Source organism: Pan troglodytes, chromosome 1 (assembly GCF_028858775.2).
Source record: "Pan troglodytes isolate AG18354 chromosome 1, NHGRI_mPanTro3-v2.0_pri, whole genome shotgun sequence".
Lineage (NCBI taxonomy): Eukaryota > Metazoa > Chordata > Mammalia > Primates > Hominidae > Pan > Pan troglodytes.
In genome coordinates this window covers 190,906,407-190,925,414 of record NC_072398.2, presented here as the reverse complement: position 1 = coordinate 190,925,414, position 19,008 = coordinate 190,906,407, and the positions used below count along the sequence as shown (strand labels likewise).

Genomic DNA, 19,008 nt, shown 5'->3' with positions numbered 1-19,008 from the left:
CTCCCAAAGTGCTGTGATTACAGGCATGAGCCACCGTGCCTGGCCATCTGGCAAGCTTTTAACTGCTGTGAATATCAGTTCAGTTTCTTCATTCTAAAAATAGGGATCAATGTCTGCGTAACATACCTTGCAGAATTATTTTAAGTCTCAAAAGAATCAACAGATTAATAATGTTAAGCATTTATAACTATACAGAATTATTATATTTAATTGATATTATATATTCTAAGAAGAGTACTTTCCTTATGGTACTTAGTTTGAAGATCTCTATATCAGTGTGATTCGTGCCTGAGAAGGCAACATTTATTTGAAAGACAGGAGGGTTTGTAAGGTCCTGCAAAAGCAGATAAGCAAAAAATTAAAACAAAACAAAACAAAACACTTCTCCATGGATTCGATAGAGAAGATAGCCACACTGTGTTGAGGGGAGAGTGAGCAAGAGCCTTTATTTATTTATTTTCTTACTCAAACACCTTTATTAGCCCACCGTTCTTTTTTTTTTTTTTTTGGAAACATAATCTCTGTTGTCCAAGCTGGAGTGCAGTGGTGCAATCTCAGCTTACTGCAACCTCCACCTCTCAGGTTCAAGCAATTCTCATGCCTCAGCCTCCCAAGTAGCTGGGACTACAGGCGCATACCACCACGCCTGGCTAAGTAGAGACGAGGTTTCACCGTGCTTCCCAGCTGGTCTCGAACTCCTGAGCTCAGGCAATCCACCCGTCTCGGCCTCCCAAAGTGCTAGGATTACAGGCTTGAGCCAATGTACAGTGTTTTTAATGCCTCCTATGTTTATAGTAGTGGAATTACAGTGGCAAGACATGGTCCTTGCCTTAGGGTGGCTAGTTGCCTGTTGACTGTTAGAGGAGATCAGATGCATTCAGGGGATTATGGCCATAAACTCTTAGACTCTGAAGACTATCAAATAAATTATTTTATTTTTTATTACTAATGTCTTGAGACAGAATCTTGCTCTGTCACCCAGGCTGGAGTGCAGTGGTACTATCTCGGCTCACTGCAACCTCCACTTTCCAGGTTCAAGCCATTCTTGTGCTTCAGCCACTGTAGTAGCTGAGATCATAGCATGCGCCACCATGCCCAGGTAATTTTTGTATGTTTAGTAGAGACGGGATTTAGTAGAGATGGGGTTTTGCCATGTTGACCAGGCTGATCTCAAACTCCTGGCCTCAAGTGATTGCCTGTGTTGCCCTCCCAAAGTGCTGGGATTACAGGCGTGAGCCACCATGCCCGGCCAAATAAATGATTTTAAACCAGTGTGTGCAGTGTTGTGACAGAGATAAGTGCACAGTGTTGTGGTAGCACATACTAGAAATACTTCCCCAGAAGGTGATAACTTAGCTGAGACTTAAATGACAATAGGAGTTCTAGAGGGGCAGATGGGAAAGGGAAAACATCTAAGCAGAGTGGATAGCATTATAAAGGCTCAGAAGTGAGAGAAAGCATGGCTTTTTCTGGAAAACGCAAGTAGTCCCGGGTTGCCGTAGTGTGCTAAGGAAAGGTGTAGCAAGAGATAAAACAGGAGTGGTAGAAGATTAAGCAGGACTAGATGAGAGAAACCCTTGTTTGGACTTTACCCTGAACGCTCTGGGGTATGTGTCAAATGCAACTCTAATATCTTATCTCAAATGCAAATATAATTATAAATATTTCTTTAATACCATTCAGTACTCTGGGAAGTGTTGAGATAGATCACTCTGACTATAATATGGAGAATGGATGAACAAAGTTTATTACTGTAACTAGGGGAGACTAGCCAAGAAGTCATTGCAGTAATCTTGGTGAAGTCTTGATATCCTTTTTTTTTGAGACAGAATCTTGCTTTGTTGCCCAGGCTGGAGTGCAGTGGTACTCATGGCTTACTGAAGCCTCTACCTTCTGGGCCTAAGCCATCCTCCCACCTCAGTCTCCCAGGTAGCTGGGACCACAGCTGTACACCACCATGCTTGGAAAAATTTTAAATTATTTTTGTAGAGACAAAGTCTCCCTATGTTGCCCCAGCTAGTCTTGAACTCCTGACCTCAAGCAACCCTCCTGTCTTGGCCTCCCAAAGTGATGGGATTAGAGGAGTGAGCCACTGTGCCCAGCCAGTATCCTAACTCTTATCAGTCAGGATGGAGGCAAGGGGCATCTATTCATGAGATACACTAAATAGAGCCTATGGATTTTGATGACTGATAAGATGTTGTGGGGGAGTTTATGGAATCCTTACTGTTTTCCAGGACTGTGCCAAGCACTTCTACACGGATTCCTTCATTTATTCTCACTGAAGCCCTTTGGATTTTTGTGCTATTATTGTCTTCATTTTAAAGATAAGGAAATTGAGTCTCAGAAAGTTTGATAACTGCTTATAGTCACAAAGCCAGTGCATATTGTTATTCAAACCCCCAATCTCTCTGATTTCTCTAAAGAACACTCTTATCCACTATATAATACTGCCCAACAGTTTCCAGTTACTGACTTGATCAATCAGGTGATTGATAGCAGTGCTGGAGCAATGTTAGGGAATATGATTTCTGCTTTTGGACATTTCAGGTTGCCTTTGGGACATCCAGGTAGCGATGTCTAGGTGAAAGCTGGATTTTTTTTTTTTTTTTTTTTTTTTTGGAGACAGGGTCTCACTCTGTCACCCAGGCTGGAGTGCATGGTACAGTCACTACTCATTGCATCCTCGACCTCCTGGGCTCAGGTAATCCTCACACCTCAGCCTCCTGGGTAGCTGGGACTACAGGTGTGTACCATCATGCCTGGCTAATTTTTTTATTTTCTGTAGAGATGGAATTTTGCCATGTTGTCCAGGCTGGTCGTGGACTCCTGAGCTCAAACACTTCCTCCCATCTTGGCATTCCAGAGTGCTGGGATTGTAGTTGTGAGCCACAGTACTTGGCCTGAATCTAAAATTTAATCCCAGATGAATGGCCTGAGCTAGATGGATATGCTGCTCTGGTAGTCTTTAGTCTATAGGTGGTTATGGTGGTACCACCTCGCAAATAGGCTGGGTGTTACTACAACAAGGGTAGTCAGAGGCTTTAGGAGTGTACATGACCACCGGAAGAATATAAGTGTGTGTAGAGAATAAGAAAAGGTGTGTCTTTCACACAACTGAATCTCATTCTCTACACACACATACAATGTCATACTTAAATTCTGGACATTATTTTCCATAACATCTCAAATCTCATCTTACTCCCACCAAGAGCAAAAAAAACAGTTTCTGTTCTTTTGTATTTGGTTAATGGTAGAATGAGATTAGCTATAAATGGTAGCTGTATTGTCCTTTTTCATTCTGCTTAAGTCAGACAGTGGAACTTTAGCTTGTTTAGCAGTGAAAGCCTATAAATACAAATGAAATATGGAAAAAGGGAGCCAAAGTCCCATGAAGCTCTATTATTAAGCATTTAAGATTGGTAAATGTTCACAAACTCTGGCAGCCTCTAGCAATACATGTACTGTGTCTCCATGTTAACAGTGGTCTCAACCTGAAACATCCATGTATGAAGGAACATGTTTTATAACAGAACTGAGTGGTATCTGTTCATGGAAGGTAGCTTAGGAGTTTATTGCGTTCCTTGCCTTTTCCCCTGGACTTATAGTGTGGTGGATTGTATATATATGTGAGTCTGTCTCTTGATCAGTATGCATAATGGAACAGGGCAGGAATTCAGATATCAGTTGATAGTGTCACAACATTAGGGAAAGTATGTTGACTGCTTATGGTCTGCTCTATTTGAGAGTGGGACATAGACCTGGAGGCTTCTGCTGCTGCTGCAGGCCAGGGAATGGAAAGGTTTGTTTGGTTCTCATTCTCATTTTTTTTCTTTGCTTCTCTTTTAAACAACACTCTCTGACAAGTGATTGGGCCCACAGAGACCAGAGCCTGTACACAGAGAACGGACAGAGACTATATTGTCTTCCTTACTTTATCTTGTGAGCTGCTTATCTCTTCCACAGGGAGGACAATGTGTTAAATTGAGATAATTCTGGCATGCTGTCATCTTTGGGGGAATCATAATTGCTGTTGTCATTTTAGGCAGCTTCAAGGGAGTTGAGTTCATTCAGCTTCAGTTACCTGAACTGAATTCAGTTGCCTGAATTGACGCTTTTGTGAAATGGAATCTTTCCAAGTCAAAGCTTGGATTGAAATTTCACTGACTGGTTTTTATGAGATCACTTAGGGTCTCAAATACTTTATGTAGAGGTGAATTGATAATATTTTACACTTATGTGTGACTTATGGGCAACTTTTAGCACCCTTATCCCTCTGGAGTTTTGGAACGCTATTTGTGAGGTTTATAACTTCATAAATATTTATTGAACATCTACCTGCCAGGTAGTAGTCTAGATGGTAGAGTATACAGTAAGGAACAAGCTATATAAGGTCCTTTTTCTGTTGGAGCTTACTTTCTTTGGGATATTAGACATTGAATTAGGCTATTTCAGATAAGATAGTACTTGTGAAAGATCTATAACAAATTCTTTTGGATGTGTCTAGTGTCCTTCCCTACTGCATGTCCAGATCTTTCTCATCTTCATTTGAAGGCTGGCTCAAATGGCAGCTTCTCCATCATATCCTTATCTGATCCTTCCAGCTGATATATTACTCCCCTCTTTGAAATCTCATGCCTCTCTATCAGCAACTTTCTTATGTCACCTTAACATTTTTTTCTATTTGTTTCATAGTTGTTAGTGCATATGTTAAGTCTCCCCATTAGACTATAAATTACTGAGGGCAGGCCGGGCACAGTGGCTCACGCCTGTAATCCCAGCACTTTGGGAGGCCAAGGCGGGTGGATTACTTGAGGTCAAGAGTTCAAGACCAGCCTAGCCAACATAGTGAAACCCTGTCACTACTAAAACTACAAAAAATTAGCTGGGCATGGTGGCGCACACCTATAACCCTAGCTACTTGGGAGGCAGGAGAATCCCTTGAACCCAGCAGGGCGGAGCTTGCAGTGAGCTGAGATCCTGCCACTGCACTCCAGCCTGGGTGACATTGTGAGACTTTGTCTGAAAAAAAAAAAAATTATTGAGGGAAGAGTAAACATCCTATTCATCTTGGTTTGGGATATTTCACATGCAGGCAGCAGGATGTTGTGGGAAAAAAACACACTGAACTTAGAACCAGAAGGATCAGATAAGGATATGATGGAGTACTGGCTTCTCTATTCACTGGCCGTGTGACTAGGCAAGTCATTTAGCTTCACTGAAACTAAGTTTTCTATCTCTAAGCGTGTAGTAATCATCCTTCTATTCCTGAATAGTTGTCGGGAGGCTCAAACTGAGATAATGTATGTGACTATCCTTTGCAAATTCTAACTTTCTACACACAGTATCATAGTAAATATTGAGTATTTGAATGAGTAAGCATTTACTTTAGTGAACACCTTTTCCTGAGCAGTTCTCTTGCTTAATGAGGTCTTTTGATTTTGTAAATATGCTACTTTTTTATCTGATATTTTTGTATTGTTCCATTTTGCAGATGACATCTAATTTTATTAAATTATTCTGTTCCTGAGAATTGGCATCCTCTTCATCCACCTGGGGATGACCAGGAATTTTCTGTTTTTTTCTCTGTAGGTGCTATTTAATATTTAAATAACAAATGACATTTGATCTGTTTCAGCAGGTGGTCCATTATGGCTGACATGCAAAATCTGGTAGAAAGATTGGAGAGGGCAGTGGGCCGCCTGGAGGCAGTATCTCATACCTCTGACATGCACCGTGGGTATGCAGACAGTCCTTCAAAAGGTAAGCAGTCCACAGCCCAGCAGAATGCTTTCTTTGAGCGTCTTGGCCTGAAAATTTTCTATTATTCTCTCCTTTGGCGCTAACTTCCCAAAACTTAATCTAGAAAGTTTACCTTTTGTAATTTGTATTGCTGTGAACAGATAAGAGAGGAAATGATTTGTACAGGGAGGCCTGTGGTTAAGTTATTTTAACACAAGAACTTCCTGCTTGTGCAATATTTCCTGCTCTTTCTTTAGCAGAATGACTCCAATGTAAGTCAAATGACAAGTGATAATAAAATTCCTCTCTCCAAACAATTGGCAAATTGGACATTTTGCACATGCACCAGTTGGAACATAGAATGTTAGCACTAAAAAAAACCTTGGAGGATCATTTTGTTTATTTTCATTTTATAGATAAAGAAAATTAAGCTCAGAGAGGAAAAGGAATTTAGTCAGGGTCACACAACCAGTTAGTGGTGATACTGGACCTAGAACCCAGGTTTCCTTACTCCTGTTCTGTATCCTGTTGACTGTATTACCTTGCCTCCCCACTTTCACGTAGAAGCACGTTTTAAAGAAGCCTCCTTCTGATGCATGGCTGATTCTTTGTGGTGTGTTTGTCTTTAGCAGGAGCAGCTCCATATGTGCAGGCATTTGACTCGCTGCTTGCTGGTCCTGTGGCAGAGTACTTGAAGATCAGTAAAGAGATTGGGGGAGACGTGCAGAAACATGTAAGGATGTTTTGCCTTTTTCCCCTTCTTTTAAGGACTAACAGCTTTCTTCAGTCAGCCAAGGTCCTCATCCTTGGTTTAAGAGCTCCTTGAGAAGTTCCTCTTGGTTTGGGGCATTACACATGTTCTTTTTCTTTTACCTGTACTGAGGAGTTCAGTCCAGCCACAGAAACCATTCCTCATTTTTTTCTAGGCCCCTTGCTTTTATCACATATTTATACAGAAAGCTTGCTTGGTACATAAAATATGGTTCTGTTCATCTTTGTAGTGAAGAATATGCACCAGTTTGATCCCAACATATTACATAATCAAACCTACAGTGGCTTATTTAAAGGAGTCATTATCATGACTTAGCATTTATAAAACTATGCTTGATAGTTATTAGTTATGCTAATGTGGGTTATTTTCACACTTAACCCACAGCAAGAATATGAAGTAGGCAATGACAGGTGCCTTTCCTCCCACCTTCCTTTATGCCTCCTACGTCATCACCACCACCCCCCACCCCCACCCCACACTCACATATACATTCTACCTCTATTTTTGGGACCCAAAAACCTTCCTGCTAGCTCACCGAATTATAAACAGTAACCATGCTTGGGAACTTCTTCACCTAAACCTTTCTCCAAGACTGGTTGCTTGGCTTTTGGAAAATCTATTTTGAGCCTCTCAAATACCATCTGTTGCCAATGGTTTTAGCTCTAGAGAGTGGGACTGGGACTTTAATAAGGGTGTGGAGGCTTGCATTTTTACTTAATACAGTTCTGTAACATTTGAAAAAACTTTAAAACATTTATCATTTGTATTTTAAAAATGCAAATCCAGAAAAAAATAGATTGCTTTCTTTGAATTTTTGTATTTTAATAGTGCTTACAGTCTCATGTTTCTTAAATTCTTTTGACTGCGAATGACCCTTAGAAAGAAAGAACATATTCGTAACTGAGATAAAAGTTTCACAAGATGATATTTATACTACTTCTGCTGTACTTTTTTTTTTTTTAACTTTTTATTTGGAAATAACTTGAAGTTGGTGCACTGCACTCATACTTTTGTTCCATTAAGCTCACTAAATTGATTTAATTATTTATTAATGGGTCATGGTATCTGGCATTTGAGAGATAGCTTTAATCTAAAGGAGTAAATACCTTGAGAATTTTCAGTAGAAATTTAGGCCTTTGCCTTTACTCCTGTCTCCAATTTTTGAGAAAAGAAAGGTGTTTTTTTGGTTGCTGTTTGTTTTATTTTGCTGATGTGAAATAGGAAGGATTTTTCAGTGCACGGTATCACAATGCATGTGTAAGATGCTAACATGACTTCATGTAAGCTAGGTGATTATCCAATTAACTTCACTTCCAACTCTGGATATATATCCCTGATGAGTTCCAATAGGAACAGTAGTGTATGTAATTCTGCTATCAGTCCCTGGAATCTGGAATACATGAGGAGGATAACATGAAGTGCCTGGGTTGCTATCAGAGTACACGGAAGTAGAGGTTTCAGGTTACTCTTATCAAGACTTCTCTAGTTATAATGTGTCATCAATAGCTGATTCTTCTTTCTGGCAGGCGGAGATGGTCCACACAGGTTTGAAGTTGGAGCGAGCTCTGTTGGTTACAGCTTCTCAGTGTCAACAGCCAGCAGAAGTAAGTTCACTACTAGCTGGTTTCATTTTGGTTTGATGCTCAGGACGAGTTGAGAGATTTATGTCAAGCTATTATAACATTTTAAAATAGACCTACTAGGCTTTTGATAATATATGTTCATACCAAGTCCCAGAGGTAGAGCCATACTTCAAGTGCCTTAATGGGAAGGTACTATTGGGTACTTAATGGTCTCTACTGGCTTTTTCTCTGTCATTTTGCATAGGACTGTGGTTATCCCTGGGACTTTGCTTGCCTGCCTCTTTGCTGAGTCCACATTCATCATAGTGTCTCCAAAGCCCTTTAAAGATGATTCTCTTGCTTCACTGTGGATGGGCTTTAGTAGTGCTCCTGTGGAGATCTTAAAACTCCTACAGTATTGCTTCTCTCCTCATCCTTCACTGGTTGGGAGAATCTCTCTTTAATTTTACTCCCACCTCAAAATTTTATGGTGCAAGATGTGAAAAGTTGAATTAGAGAAAATTTAGATTTCTCTTGGAGTCAAAGAATATAGGTTTCCTTCTTTTGCATTTGGTTTTCCTAGTTACAGAGGAATAATAAAGCAAGTTGTCCTAAATGCTGTATTAAAACCCTTGACCCTCAGCATGCCTAGATAATATAAAAATAGTGCAAGATAATGTCAAATATATTAGATTCTGGTTAAGTGTGCTGGCTCATTCCTGTAATCCCAGCACTTTGGGAGGCTGAGGCAGGAGGATCACTTGAGGCCAGGAGTTTGAGACCAGCCTGGGCAACATAGCAAGACCTCATCTCTATTAAAAATTAAAAAAATAAAATAAATAAAAATAGCCAGGCAAGGTGGTGCATGCGTATAGTCCCAGCTACTTGAGAGGCTGAAATGGGAGGAAGATTTGGGCCTGAAAGTTTGAGGATGCAGTGAGCCATGAACACACCACTGCACTCCAGCCTGGGCGACAGAGCAAGACCTTCTCTCAAAAAACATTGTGTGTGTGCGTGTGTGTGTGTGTGCGTGTGTGTGTGTGTGTGTGTGTGTGTGTGTGTGTGTGTGTAAATGCCATCTAATTCTAATATGTAGAATTAGATTTTAATTCTTAATCTGTCCTGAATGGTTAAGATCTGAGAATTGAGATGTTCAGGAAATGGAGCTTTGGAGGAAGGGTGCAAACACAAACAAAATTCATCCATTTTGCCAAGGTGCCTACTTGAATGCTAAGCCCCTAATTGTTTTTTATTTTCTTTATGTTTAAAAAAAAAATTTTTTTTTTTGAGACAGGGTGTTGTTTTGTCACCCAGACTGGAGGGTAGTGGTGCAATCACAGCTCACTGAAGCCTTGACCTCCCAGGTGTAAATGATCCTCCCGCCTCAGCCTCCTGAGTAGCCGTGACTACAGTGTGCACCACCACGCCTGGCTTGCTTATTTACTTATTTATTTATTTATTTATTTTTGAGATGGAGTTTCTCTCTGTCGCCCAGGCTGGAGTGCAGTGGCAGGATCTCGGCTCACTGAAACCTCCACCTCCCAGGCTCAAGTGATTCTCCCACCTCAGCCTCCTGAATAGCTGGGACTACAGGCATGCGCCACCATGCCCAGCTGATTTTTGTATTTTTATAGAGATGGGGTTTCCCCATGTTGCCCAGGCTGATCTTAAACTCCTGGACTCAAGCGATCTGCCCACCTTGGCCTCCCAAAGTGCTGGGATTACAGGCGTGAGCCACCATGCCTGGCCCTAATTCTTTTTATTATTTGTAGAGACAAAGTTGTGCTGTGTTGTTCAGTCTGTCTTGAACTCCTGGTCTCAAGCAGTTCTCCTGCCTTGGCCTCCCAAAGTGCTGGGATTACAGGTGTGGGTCACCATGCCCAGACTAAGCCCCCTAATTGCATTTGATTCATCAGTTCTTTACAGCAGCTACTATATGGCTGGCAATGCATTGGGGGATTTAATGATGATAAAAGAGCTCGTCTTTGAAGAATTAATGAGAAAGTAAAACATATTCACATGGGTCCATTAATAGTTTGTATTGGTGAGTGATAAAATGCCAAAATTGGTTATGCTGACAACAAATGCTGTAGGAGGCTGGTGTGGCTGGGTTGGAGGGCCCTCATGAAGCATGAGGAAAATTTGGATTCATGGAAAAAAAAGAGAACATCATGAGTAAGGCACAGGAATGATGTCCTGAGTGTATGTCCTCTGAGTGGAACAAAAAAGAGACAGGTGGCTGAAATGGAGGTTCTGTGGTATAGCTGAAGTATGGGTCCTGATCATGAAGAACCATCAGGTGCAGCCTGAGGAGTTGGAACTCTGTGAGGAGAGTGAGATGATGAGCAGTATTTTAGCCTTAGGAATCAGGACAGGACTCATGCAGTTTATTTGGGTGCTCACTAGAGTCCATAGAGAATTCTTGCCTTCAGGATCAGAAGGCATAGACACCTTTGTGGAAAGATGTTAACCTGAATCTTTTCTTGTATCTTTTCCTAGAATAAGCTTTCCGATTTGTTGGCACCCATCTCAGAGCAGATCAAAGAAGTGATAACCTTTCGGGAGAAGAACCGAGGCAGCAAGTTGTTTAATCACCTGTCAGCTGTCAGCGAAAGTATCCAGGCCCTGGGCTGGGTGGCTATGGTGAGCAGCGCAGATTCCAGGGCTGGGGGTGGGTATAGATTTTAAGAGGGAAGGCAATATAGTTGGAGAGGTCCTGAGTCACTGACAGCTTGTCTCTCTCTAGGCTCCCAAGCCTGGCCCTTATGTGAAAGAAATGAATGATGCCGCCATGTTTTATACAAACCGAGTCCTCAAAGAGTACAAAGATGTGTAAGTTCAGCCTTTTCTCTCTTTTTTTCTTTTCTGAGACAGTGTCTTGCATTGTCACCCAGGCTGAAGTACAGTGGCACAATCACAGCTCATTGCAGCCTCAACCTCCCAGCTCAAACGATCCTCCCACCTCAGTCCTCCAAGTAGCTGGGACTTCAGGCACGCTCCACCATGCCTGGCTAATTTTCTAATTTTTTCGTAGAGATGAGGTCTCACTGTTTCCCAGGCTGGTCTCTAATGATTCTCCTGCCTTGGTCTCCCCAAAGTGCTGGGATTACAGGTGTGAGCCACTGTGCCCAGCCAAGTTCAGCTTTTTCTCAAGGGGTAAAGGATAAACCCATTTGGTTACTTGCTGGAGTAGCACTTTGGAGTTACTGAAGGCTGCCCTTAGCCACTGTGCTGGTTTTATCTCAGGGCTGCTTTCTGGAGAGCTTTACAGATATTATCTCACAGCTGCATTTGCAAGCAGGAAATACTTCTGCTTCCACTTCTGCTTTCTCTCCTTTGTTGGTAGAGGCCCTTTTAGTCTTCTGATCCTTACCCTTCTGGGTTTAGGAAGTTTTGCTGGCAGTAACATGGACTAATGCCCTTTATATAAGATTTTGTTCCTTTGTTGAGAATTTGTTACTGGCCCAATGGCAAAGGGTTCAATAGGACTTAATAGAAATTTTTCATGAAGTCAGTTAAAGTGAGAGTAAGGCTGCCTAGCCAATGCAGGTATTACGTAGGGCAGTCATTGCATGTCTAACCACATACGTCTACCAGTTCTGACTTCTCCATTGCTGGTTTTGAGCTGGAATGATTGCAGGCGAAATTTATTAAGTTGCATATCTACACAAACCTTTCCTTTCTTCCATCCTTCATCAATCAACAAACATTTATTAACTACTCTTTTTAAGGAAAACTACACCTTCCTGTGAGTGAAATGTGTCCCAGAACAACAGGCACTTCCTTATCCTTCTAGCAACATGGAATTAAGCATGACAGTGTTTTGATATATCCCACCATTATCCCATCACTTTACAGTTGAGGAAACTAGGTCTTAGGCTAAATAACCTTCCCAGCTAATACATAAGAAGAGAGGGGACTTGAACCGTAGGCACAATGCTATTTCTATAATTTAATGCTGATTGTTTCCCCCTAAGGGAAAGTTTTTAAGTTTGCTTTTGGTCGGGGTGGGCATATTTTGACATAAGGCATTGTCTCATAAGGCAGTTAAGTTTCTTAGTCTTAGAGTTCCACAGTGATACTTAAGAGCTCTCCTCTCTACCATGGTTTTATGCACAGAATGTCTGCTTTTATCAGTTAGATTGTGTTTAAGGTCTACTTTGAAAAAAGTTTCAATAAGCAGCAAGTGGTCAAAAGAAAAAAAAAGTTTTGGTACTTAAAACAGTTTGAGAAACATTGCTATGAGAGATAGAGATAGAATCCAGAGTCTCTATCTTAGTGGAGTTTGGTCTGATTAGGGTAATAGACTAGGTTGTATATACATAGAAGCTGGTGATGATAGAAAAGCTGCCATTGAGCAGAGCCTAAGAAACACCACGGGTAGGAGAATGTGAGCCCATAGGAAAGAAGGGTTCTGGAGTCACCACTGTTATGTACCCGGCCCACCTGTGACAAGTTCTTCTTTAATCCTCCCAGGGATAAGAAGCATGTAGACTGGGTCAAAGCTTATTTAAGTATATGGACAGAGCTGCAGGCTTACATTAAGGAGTTCCATACCACCGGACTGGCCTGGAGCAAAACGGTTAGTGAATCCTTCCTCCCTCCCTCCCACTTTCTCTCTCCAGCATGGGGTCCACAGGTTTCTTAGACTTCAGCACTACCAAAGTCTGTGAGGGAATGCTAGTTTTTTCAGTGGAAGGGAGGAAGAAAAGGAGGAGAAAGAAAGGGTAAAAAGAGTAGAGGAAGCAAGGATCAGAGGAGAAGGAATATTCAGTGGTATTCAATTTCAATAAATATGTTAGGGACAGTGATTGGTGCTGGAGCAGGAGACACACACAAATGAGTTACACTATCCCAGCCTTTAAGGAGCTTAAAAATAAGAATGCAAAACCCCAATGCAAATCACCAAGCCAAATGCTATAATAAAGATACAGACTAGAGTATGAGGAAGAGAAGAGTGCTTCTCACTAGAAGAGATTGTACTTTGAAGGTATATACTCTTCTGTGAGACTTGAAAGTAGTATAGGGCAGTGAGAAGTGGGATACTACAAAAGGCACAGCTTAAACAAAATACATGCAGAGTAAATGTAGAGATTGGTCATCTCTGACTTCAATAAGGGGAAATGATCAGAATTTTAGGAGAAAAGGCTGGAAAGGAAGGTAGGCTGAGACTTTGGGATGAGGTATTTGAGCAAGGGAGTGATAATGATTCAATTTGTCTTTAAAAGAGTCTCAGTGTATAGGTTAGGGATAAGGACTCATGCTCAGATTATGAAAGTGGTCATGGTGTTTGGGGGATAGTAGAAAAACATTTGCAGGAGATAGCACCAAGATAACAGAGATTTGATAAGGTTGAAGAAGTTGGAATCCTCAAAGAAGATTGAATAGTCAGTCTTGGATGGTAACATCTTTCACTGAAATAGGGACAAGGGGATGATTGTACAGGGAGAGGAGCAGGCAGGAAATGATGAAGTCAGTTTTGAATTTGTTGAATCAGAGGTACTGGTAACACACTAAGGAAGATGTCAAGTAGATTTGTGGAAATAGTTTTTAGAGCTGGAATCAGGTGAGGTCAAAGGCAAAATGTGATGGTCAAGAAATAGAACTGAGAGCTGGATCCTTGGGAAAGGGTGAGAAGGCATAAAGCCAAGTTGGGTATGGGTAGGACACATTAATCATTGCCTCAAAGGCTGTGGTGGGGACCCCATGTGCACTGGCCCATGTAGGGCACTACTGGGAATGGTACAGAGGGGAGCAGAGAGGATGATGATGTTACCTGCACTTATTGTTCCAGGGGCCTGTGGCAAAAGAACTGAGCGGACTGCCATCTGGACCCTCTGCCGGATCAGGTCCTCCTCCCCCTCCACCAGGCCCCCCTCCTCCCCCAGTCTCTACCAGTTCAGGCTCAGATGAGTCCGCTTCCCGCTCAGCACTGTTCGCGCAGATTAATCAGGGGGAGAGCATTACACATGGTGAGTGAGCACTTGGACACGAACAGTAGGTACAACAAGTTGTGTGGGCCAGACCCCACCAACCAGAACCGTCTGTAAACTACAACCCTGGCTTGTGTGGTGGAGACTCGTTTGGTGTGTCCTGTTCCTTTAAGGGACGGCAAAGCTGGCTTAAATGGAAATTGAAAATGATGATCACAGTTGGAGGAAGCCATCTGCCCCATGGGAAAGTGACTTAATATTAGGTAGCATATATAGAGGACCCTCTTGTGCCAAGGCACAGAGCTGGCGGTTTTCCCCAGAGCTTTTTCCATGGCACCACATGGCCTCTGGGAAGGCATTGTGTTAGGGAGTTAACTTCCTCAGAAGATGCATACTGGTTACATGGAAAATTTGCATGAGAGTGACCTAATGTTGGTATAAAGTAGATACCCTTAACACAGCTGGTGGAAGTCTGAGTTGTCCAGCCACTTCTAGGAATCTATGATCATAGTAGCTAAAAATGGTGTAACAACCTAAATCCAACAGTAAGAGAAATGGCTAACTACCACATGTCCTCTTGATGAAATGTTTTTTATTTTTTTATTTTTTTTGAGACGGAGTTTTGCTCTTGTTTCCCAGCCTGGAGTGCAATGGCGCGATCTCGGCTCACCGCAACCTCCACCTCCCAGGTTCAAGCAATTCTCCTGCCTCAGCCTCCCGAGTAGCTGGGATTACAGCCATGTGTCACCATGCCTGGCTAATTTTTTTTTTTTGTATTTTTAGTAGAGACAGGGTTTCTCCATGTTGGTCAGCCTGGTCTCAAACTCCTGACCTCAGGTGATCTGCCCACCTCGGCCTCCCAAAGTGCTGGGATTACAGGTGTGAGCCACCGCACCCGGCCTCTTGATGAAATGTTATGCCACCATTACATGTTTTTCTACAGTGAACCATGTAATGTTTAAGAAAAAAAAATCTAGTATGTAAATTACAACCACAAGGAATGGTGGAGATAAAAAGGCCATTCAGTATTTGTTATACAGTTAACATAGATCTGGCCATGTTCAAAGCGAGGCGTGTGTCAGCCTGCTGTGGGAGATGATGAATTATTTTTCCCTTAAAACATAAAAGAAATATATTTTTACTTTTATTTTTTATTTTATTTTATTTTTTTTGAGATGGGAGTCTCACTTTGTTGCTCAGGCTGGAGTGCAGTGGCGTGATCTTGGCTCACTGCAATCTCTGCCTCCCAGGTTCAAGCAGTTCTCCTGCCTCAGCCTCCTAAATAGCTGGGACTACACACCCGCCACCACACCCGGCTAATTTTTTTGTACTTTTAGTAGAGACTAAAAATACACCATGGTAGTCAGGCTGGTTTTGAACTCCTAACTTCAGGTGATCCACCTGCCTTGGCCTCCCAGAGTGTGGGATTACAGGCATGAGCCACAGCGCCTGGCCTAGAAAGATATTAAACTACAGGTTAACATGAGAAAGTTTTTAAGTGTCAATAGTTGAACTAAATTTGTTAACAATCTGTATGATTATAACCAACAAAACCAAATATATGTAGAAAACAATATTGTAGAGTTGCAAATGCCAACACTGACTGAGGAGGTAGGGGAAGTAGGGTTAGCTGTGGGGAGTGAGGGTATTTTTTTTTTTTTCCTTTTACCAAATTTTCTTTACTACCACTCATTTTTCTTTATTGCTTTAAAAACTACATATTTGTGCACATACATTTGATATGTCTTTCTAGATCTTTTTCTGTGCATTTACATATCCTTATCCTCACCCACAATATACACACATTCCATGTTGTTGTTAATGGAACCATATAATTTAATCTTGGGGAGAAGAGAAATGATAAAAGTACTTTTCCAAAACTGCTTGCAAGAGAACATCTCAAAGGCTCTGGTTTTGGCTTTGAATTTTCTGTTAAGGATGTTTAACATGACGATAGCAGCTCAAAGGTCTGGTATGAAGGACAGGAACAAGGTAGCTGTTGTTCTTACAGCCCTGAAACATGTATCTGATGACATGAAGACTCACAAGAACCCTGCCCTGAAGGCTCAGAGTGGTCCAGTACGCAGTGGCCCCAAACCATTCTCTGCACCTAAACCCCAAACCAGCCCATCCCCCAAACGAGCCACAAAGAAGGAGCCAGCTGTACTTGAACTGGAGGGCAAGAAGTGGAGAGTGGTGAGTTAAAAATACCTAGACGGGGGCAGGTATTTTTATTATTTTATTTTTTTGAGATGGAGTTTCACTTTGTCGCCCAGGCTAGAGTGCAGTGGCGCGATTTCGGCTCACCGCAACCTCCGCCTCCCGGGGAAAAGGAGTAGGAACAGGAGGTTAAATGGAGCTTAGCTAGATGAGGGCAGAGTTCTGGCTTCAATTGCAAGAACAAAAAGTTTGGGATAGCCTGGTTATTTTTTGTTCAGTGTGTGCTTTGTGATGAGAATCCTGGGATCTCTCTCTAACAGGAAAATCAGGAAAATGTTTCCAACCTGGTGATTGAGGACACAGAGCTGAAACAGGTGGCTTACATATACAAGTGTGTCAACACGACATTGCAAATCAAGGGCAAAATTAACTCCATTACAGTAGGTGAGTCTTTGTCGCTGTCCCACACAAGCCCCGTCCCAGAGCCCGAGAAGGCTAATACCATTTTACCTACCCTATCCTTAAAGATTCCTAAATGTATATTACTTTCCTTTAAAGTTACACTGTTGACACACTCCCTTTCTTCTCCTAGATAACTGTAAGAAACTTGGCCTGGTATTCGATGACGTGGTGGGCATTGTGGAGATAATCAACAGTAAGGATGTCAAAGTTCAGGTAACTCGATATTTTGGCTCCTTCTTTTTGTCCCTGAGGAATTAATTCAAAGACACATGGTAGACCCACAGATGTTGCTTTGGTGGGAATCTGATTCTACAAAGTCTGTAAGCTGAGCTGCTTTGGACGTGGCAGGAGAAGGGTTGGCTCTTCAAGCAAGTTCTTTTCAGGACCCATCCCAACCCACCCGAGTATCCAGTGTCTTGCGCATCTGTGAGCTTTTCATGTAGTTGCTGAGTCACGTGAAACAGGAAAGCTTTTCCTGCGACTTACTGTTGTCCTTCCCAACCACTGGGACTCAGTTCTCTTTGTTTACTCTGCAGGTAATGGGTAAAGTGCCAACCATATCCATCAACAAAACAGATGGCTGCCATGCTTACCTGAGCAAGAATTCCCTGGATTGTGAAATAGTCAGTGCCAAATCTTCCGAGATGAACGTCCTCATTCCTACAGAAGGCGGTGACTTTGTAAGTTTCTTGATCTCTTTAGTATGATGTTAAAAACAGAAGGGACTGAAGATTTCTTGCATTGGAGAAAGCTATTTTATGAACATTCTGCACTGAGCAGGTAAAAACCCAATAATGCACACCAAAAGTACACAGAAATGAGGTAGTCCCGTGTAGTGGAGCCCCAAAGGTAGGTGCTTTCTGCCTAAGTGGAGCTCAAGGTAGCAAAAAAGAATGGGGATGAGCCATGGCACCTTGTCAGGCTGGTGCTATAAAGCCATATGTACTGTTATTTACACCCCATAGACTTAATAGTCTGTCCAAGATCGCTGAACACTAGAACACAGCATGGCTCTGTGGGTTTGTCTCTTGCTACATCGTACCGTGCTCCTGGGGTTAAGTGGAAGCAAGCATTGGGAGAAATGTGTGAGATTTAGCCCCAGCTGTTCTTTAGCTCAGATTTAAACCTGCTGTCTCTTCTTTATTTGCAGAATGAATTCCCAGTTCCTGAGCAGTTCAAGACCCTATGGAACGGGCAGAAGTTGGTCACCACAGTGACAGAAATTGCTGGATAAGCGAAGTGCCACTGGGTTCTTTGCCCTCCCTTCACACCATGGGATAAATCTGTATCAAGACGGTTCTTTTCTAGATTTCCTCTACCTTTCTGCTCTTAAAACTGCTTCTCTGCTCTGAGAAGCACAGCTACCTGCCTTCACTGAAATATACCTCAGGCTGAAATTTGGGGTGGGATAGCAGGTCAGTTGATCTTCTGCAGGAAGGTGCAGCTTTTCCATATCAGCTCAACCACGCCGCCAGTCCATTCTTAAGGAACTGCCGACTAGGACTGATGATGCATTTTAGCTTTGAGCTTTTGGGGGTTATTCTACCAACAAACAGTCCATTGGAAAGAAAACAGTCCCTGGAATTAACAGATCAGAATGTTCACACTGGTTAATCTTTTTTTAACAATGAGCATGAAGGTAGCAGAAGCTGGTGTGTTTCCAGATGGTTCTTCTAACCAAACTAATTTTTCACTGTTGACAAGCGAGGCAAGGGTTGCACTGGACCAAAGGCTGAGGCTTGGCCATCTAGCATTCCATACAAAATTGTTTCCTATAAGCATTCCTTTTATTCTCTATTCTATCCTGGGTCTGCCTCAACTGTGAGATAGGAGAGTCTCTGGTACTAGCTGCTGTAGCAGTGCCCTTCATCCAGGGCAGTTAATGGAGTCTTGGACCCTTTCTTTCTCTGGGATCCCTGCCCAGCACCTTCCTATAGAGATGACTTTAAAAGGAAAAAACAAAACAAAAAAAACACCACACGATTTCAAGGAGTCTGGCATTCCTGAATCCTCCTTCCCTGCCAGGTGCCTGTCACCTGTCTTCACTGCCTCCTTTTCCCTGTCATGCTCATCAGCTTATGGCTTCTGTCTAAGCACCTGAACAGAGGACTGAAACCTCCACTGCAGGCTGGTTTTAGGTCTTGAATTATGTAAGAATCTTGCACAGCACTGCTAATGTAAATTTCAGTTGTTTTTCCCTCTAGGACAAACACTTACCAAAATATGCAACTTTTTTTTGGTGGGAAGAGAGATTGTCCTGTGATTTCTACCCATTTCCTGAGGCCTGTGGAAATAAACCTTTATGTACTTAAAGTTATACAGAAAATAGAATAAAGTTAATACCAAACTTGCTTAGTTGTTTACCTGTGATATTGGC

The 19,008-nt window shown here is 42.1% G+C and overlaps 1 protein-coding gene across 16 annotated transcripts in view; it reads left to right on the top strand.

Annotated features, from left to right (window-relative positions):
* The window catches only part of CAP1 (cyclase associated actin cytoskeleton regulatory protein 1), a 32,865-nt gene extending 13,883 nt beyond the window's left edge, over positions 1-18,982 (top strand). For 4 of the 16 annotated variants that reach the window (XM_063804496.1, XM_063804530.1, XM_009454714.5 and 1 more), the window contains exons 2-13: positions 5,642-5,763; positions 6,375-6,475; positions 8,041-8,118; positions 10,576-10,719; positions 10,823-10,908; positions 12,553-12,658; positions 13,871-14,048; positions 16,021-16,205; positions 16,490-16,613; positions 16,762-16,844; positions 17,168-17,311; positions 17,782-18,982. In XM_063804496.1, the coding sequence (XP_063660566.1) occupies positions 5,652-5,763; positions 6,375-6,475; positions 8,041-8,118; positions 10,576-10,719; positions 10,823-10,908; positions 12,553-12,658; positions 13,871-14,048; positions 16,021-16,205; positions 16,490-16,613; positions 16,762-16,844; positions 17,168-17,311; positions 17,782-17,865 (1,425 nt within the window). In that variant the 5' untranslated portion in view covers positions 5,642-5,651 and the 3' untranslated portion in view covers positions 17,866-18,982. Of the gene's footprint in view, positions 1-5,638; positions 5,764-6,371; positions 6,476-8,040; positions 8,119-10,575; positions 10,720-10,822; positions 10,909-12,552; positions 12,659-13,870; positions 14,049-16,020; positions 16,206-16,489; positions 16,614-16,761; positions 16,845-17,167; positions 17,312-17,781 lie in introns of all 16 variants that reach the window. The other 12 variants (XM_009454677.5, XM_063804323.1, XM_063804354.1 and 9 more) reach the window with 4 other exon arrangements.
* The last annotated feature ends 26 nt before the right edge of the window (positions 18,983-19,008 follow it).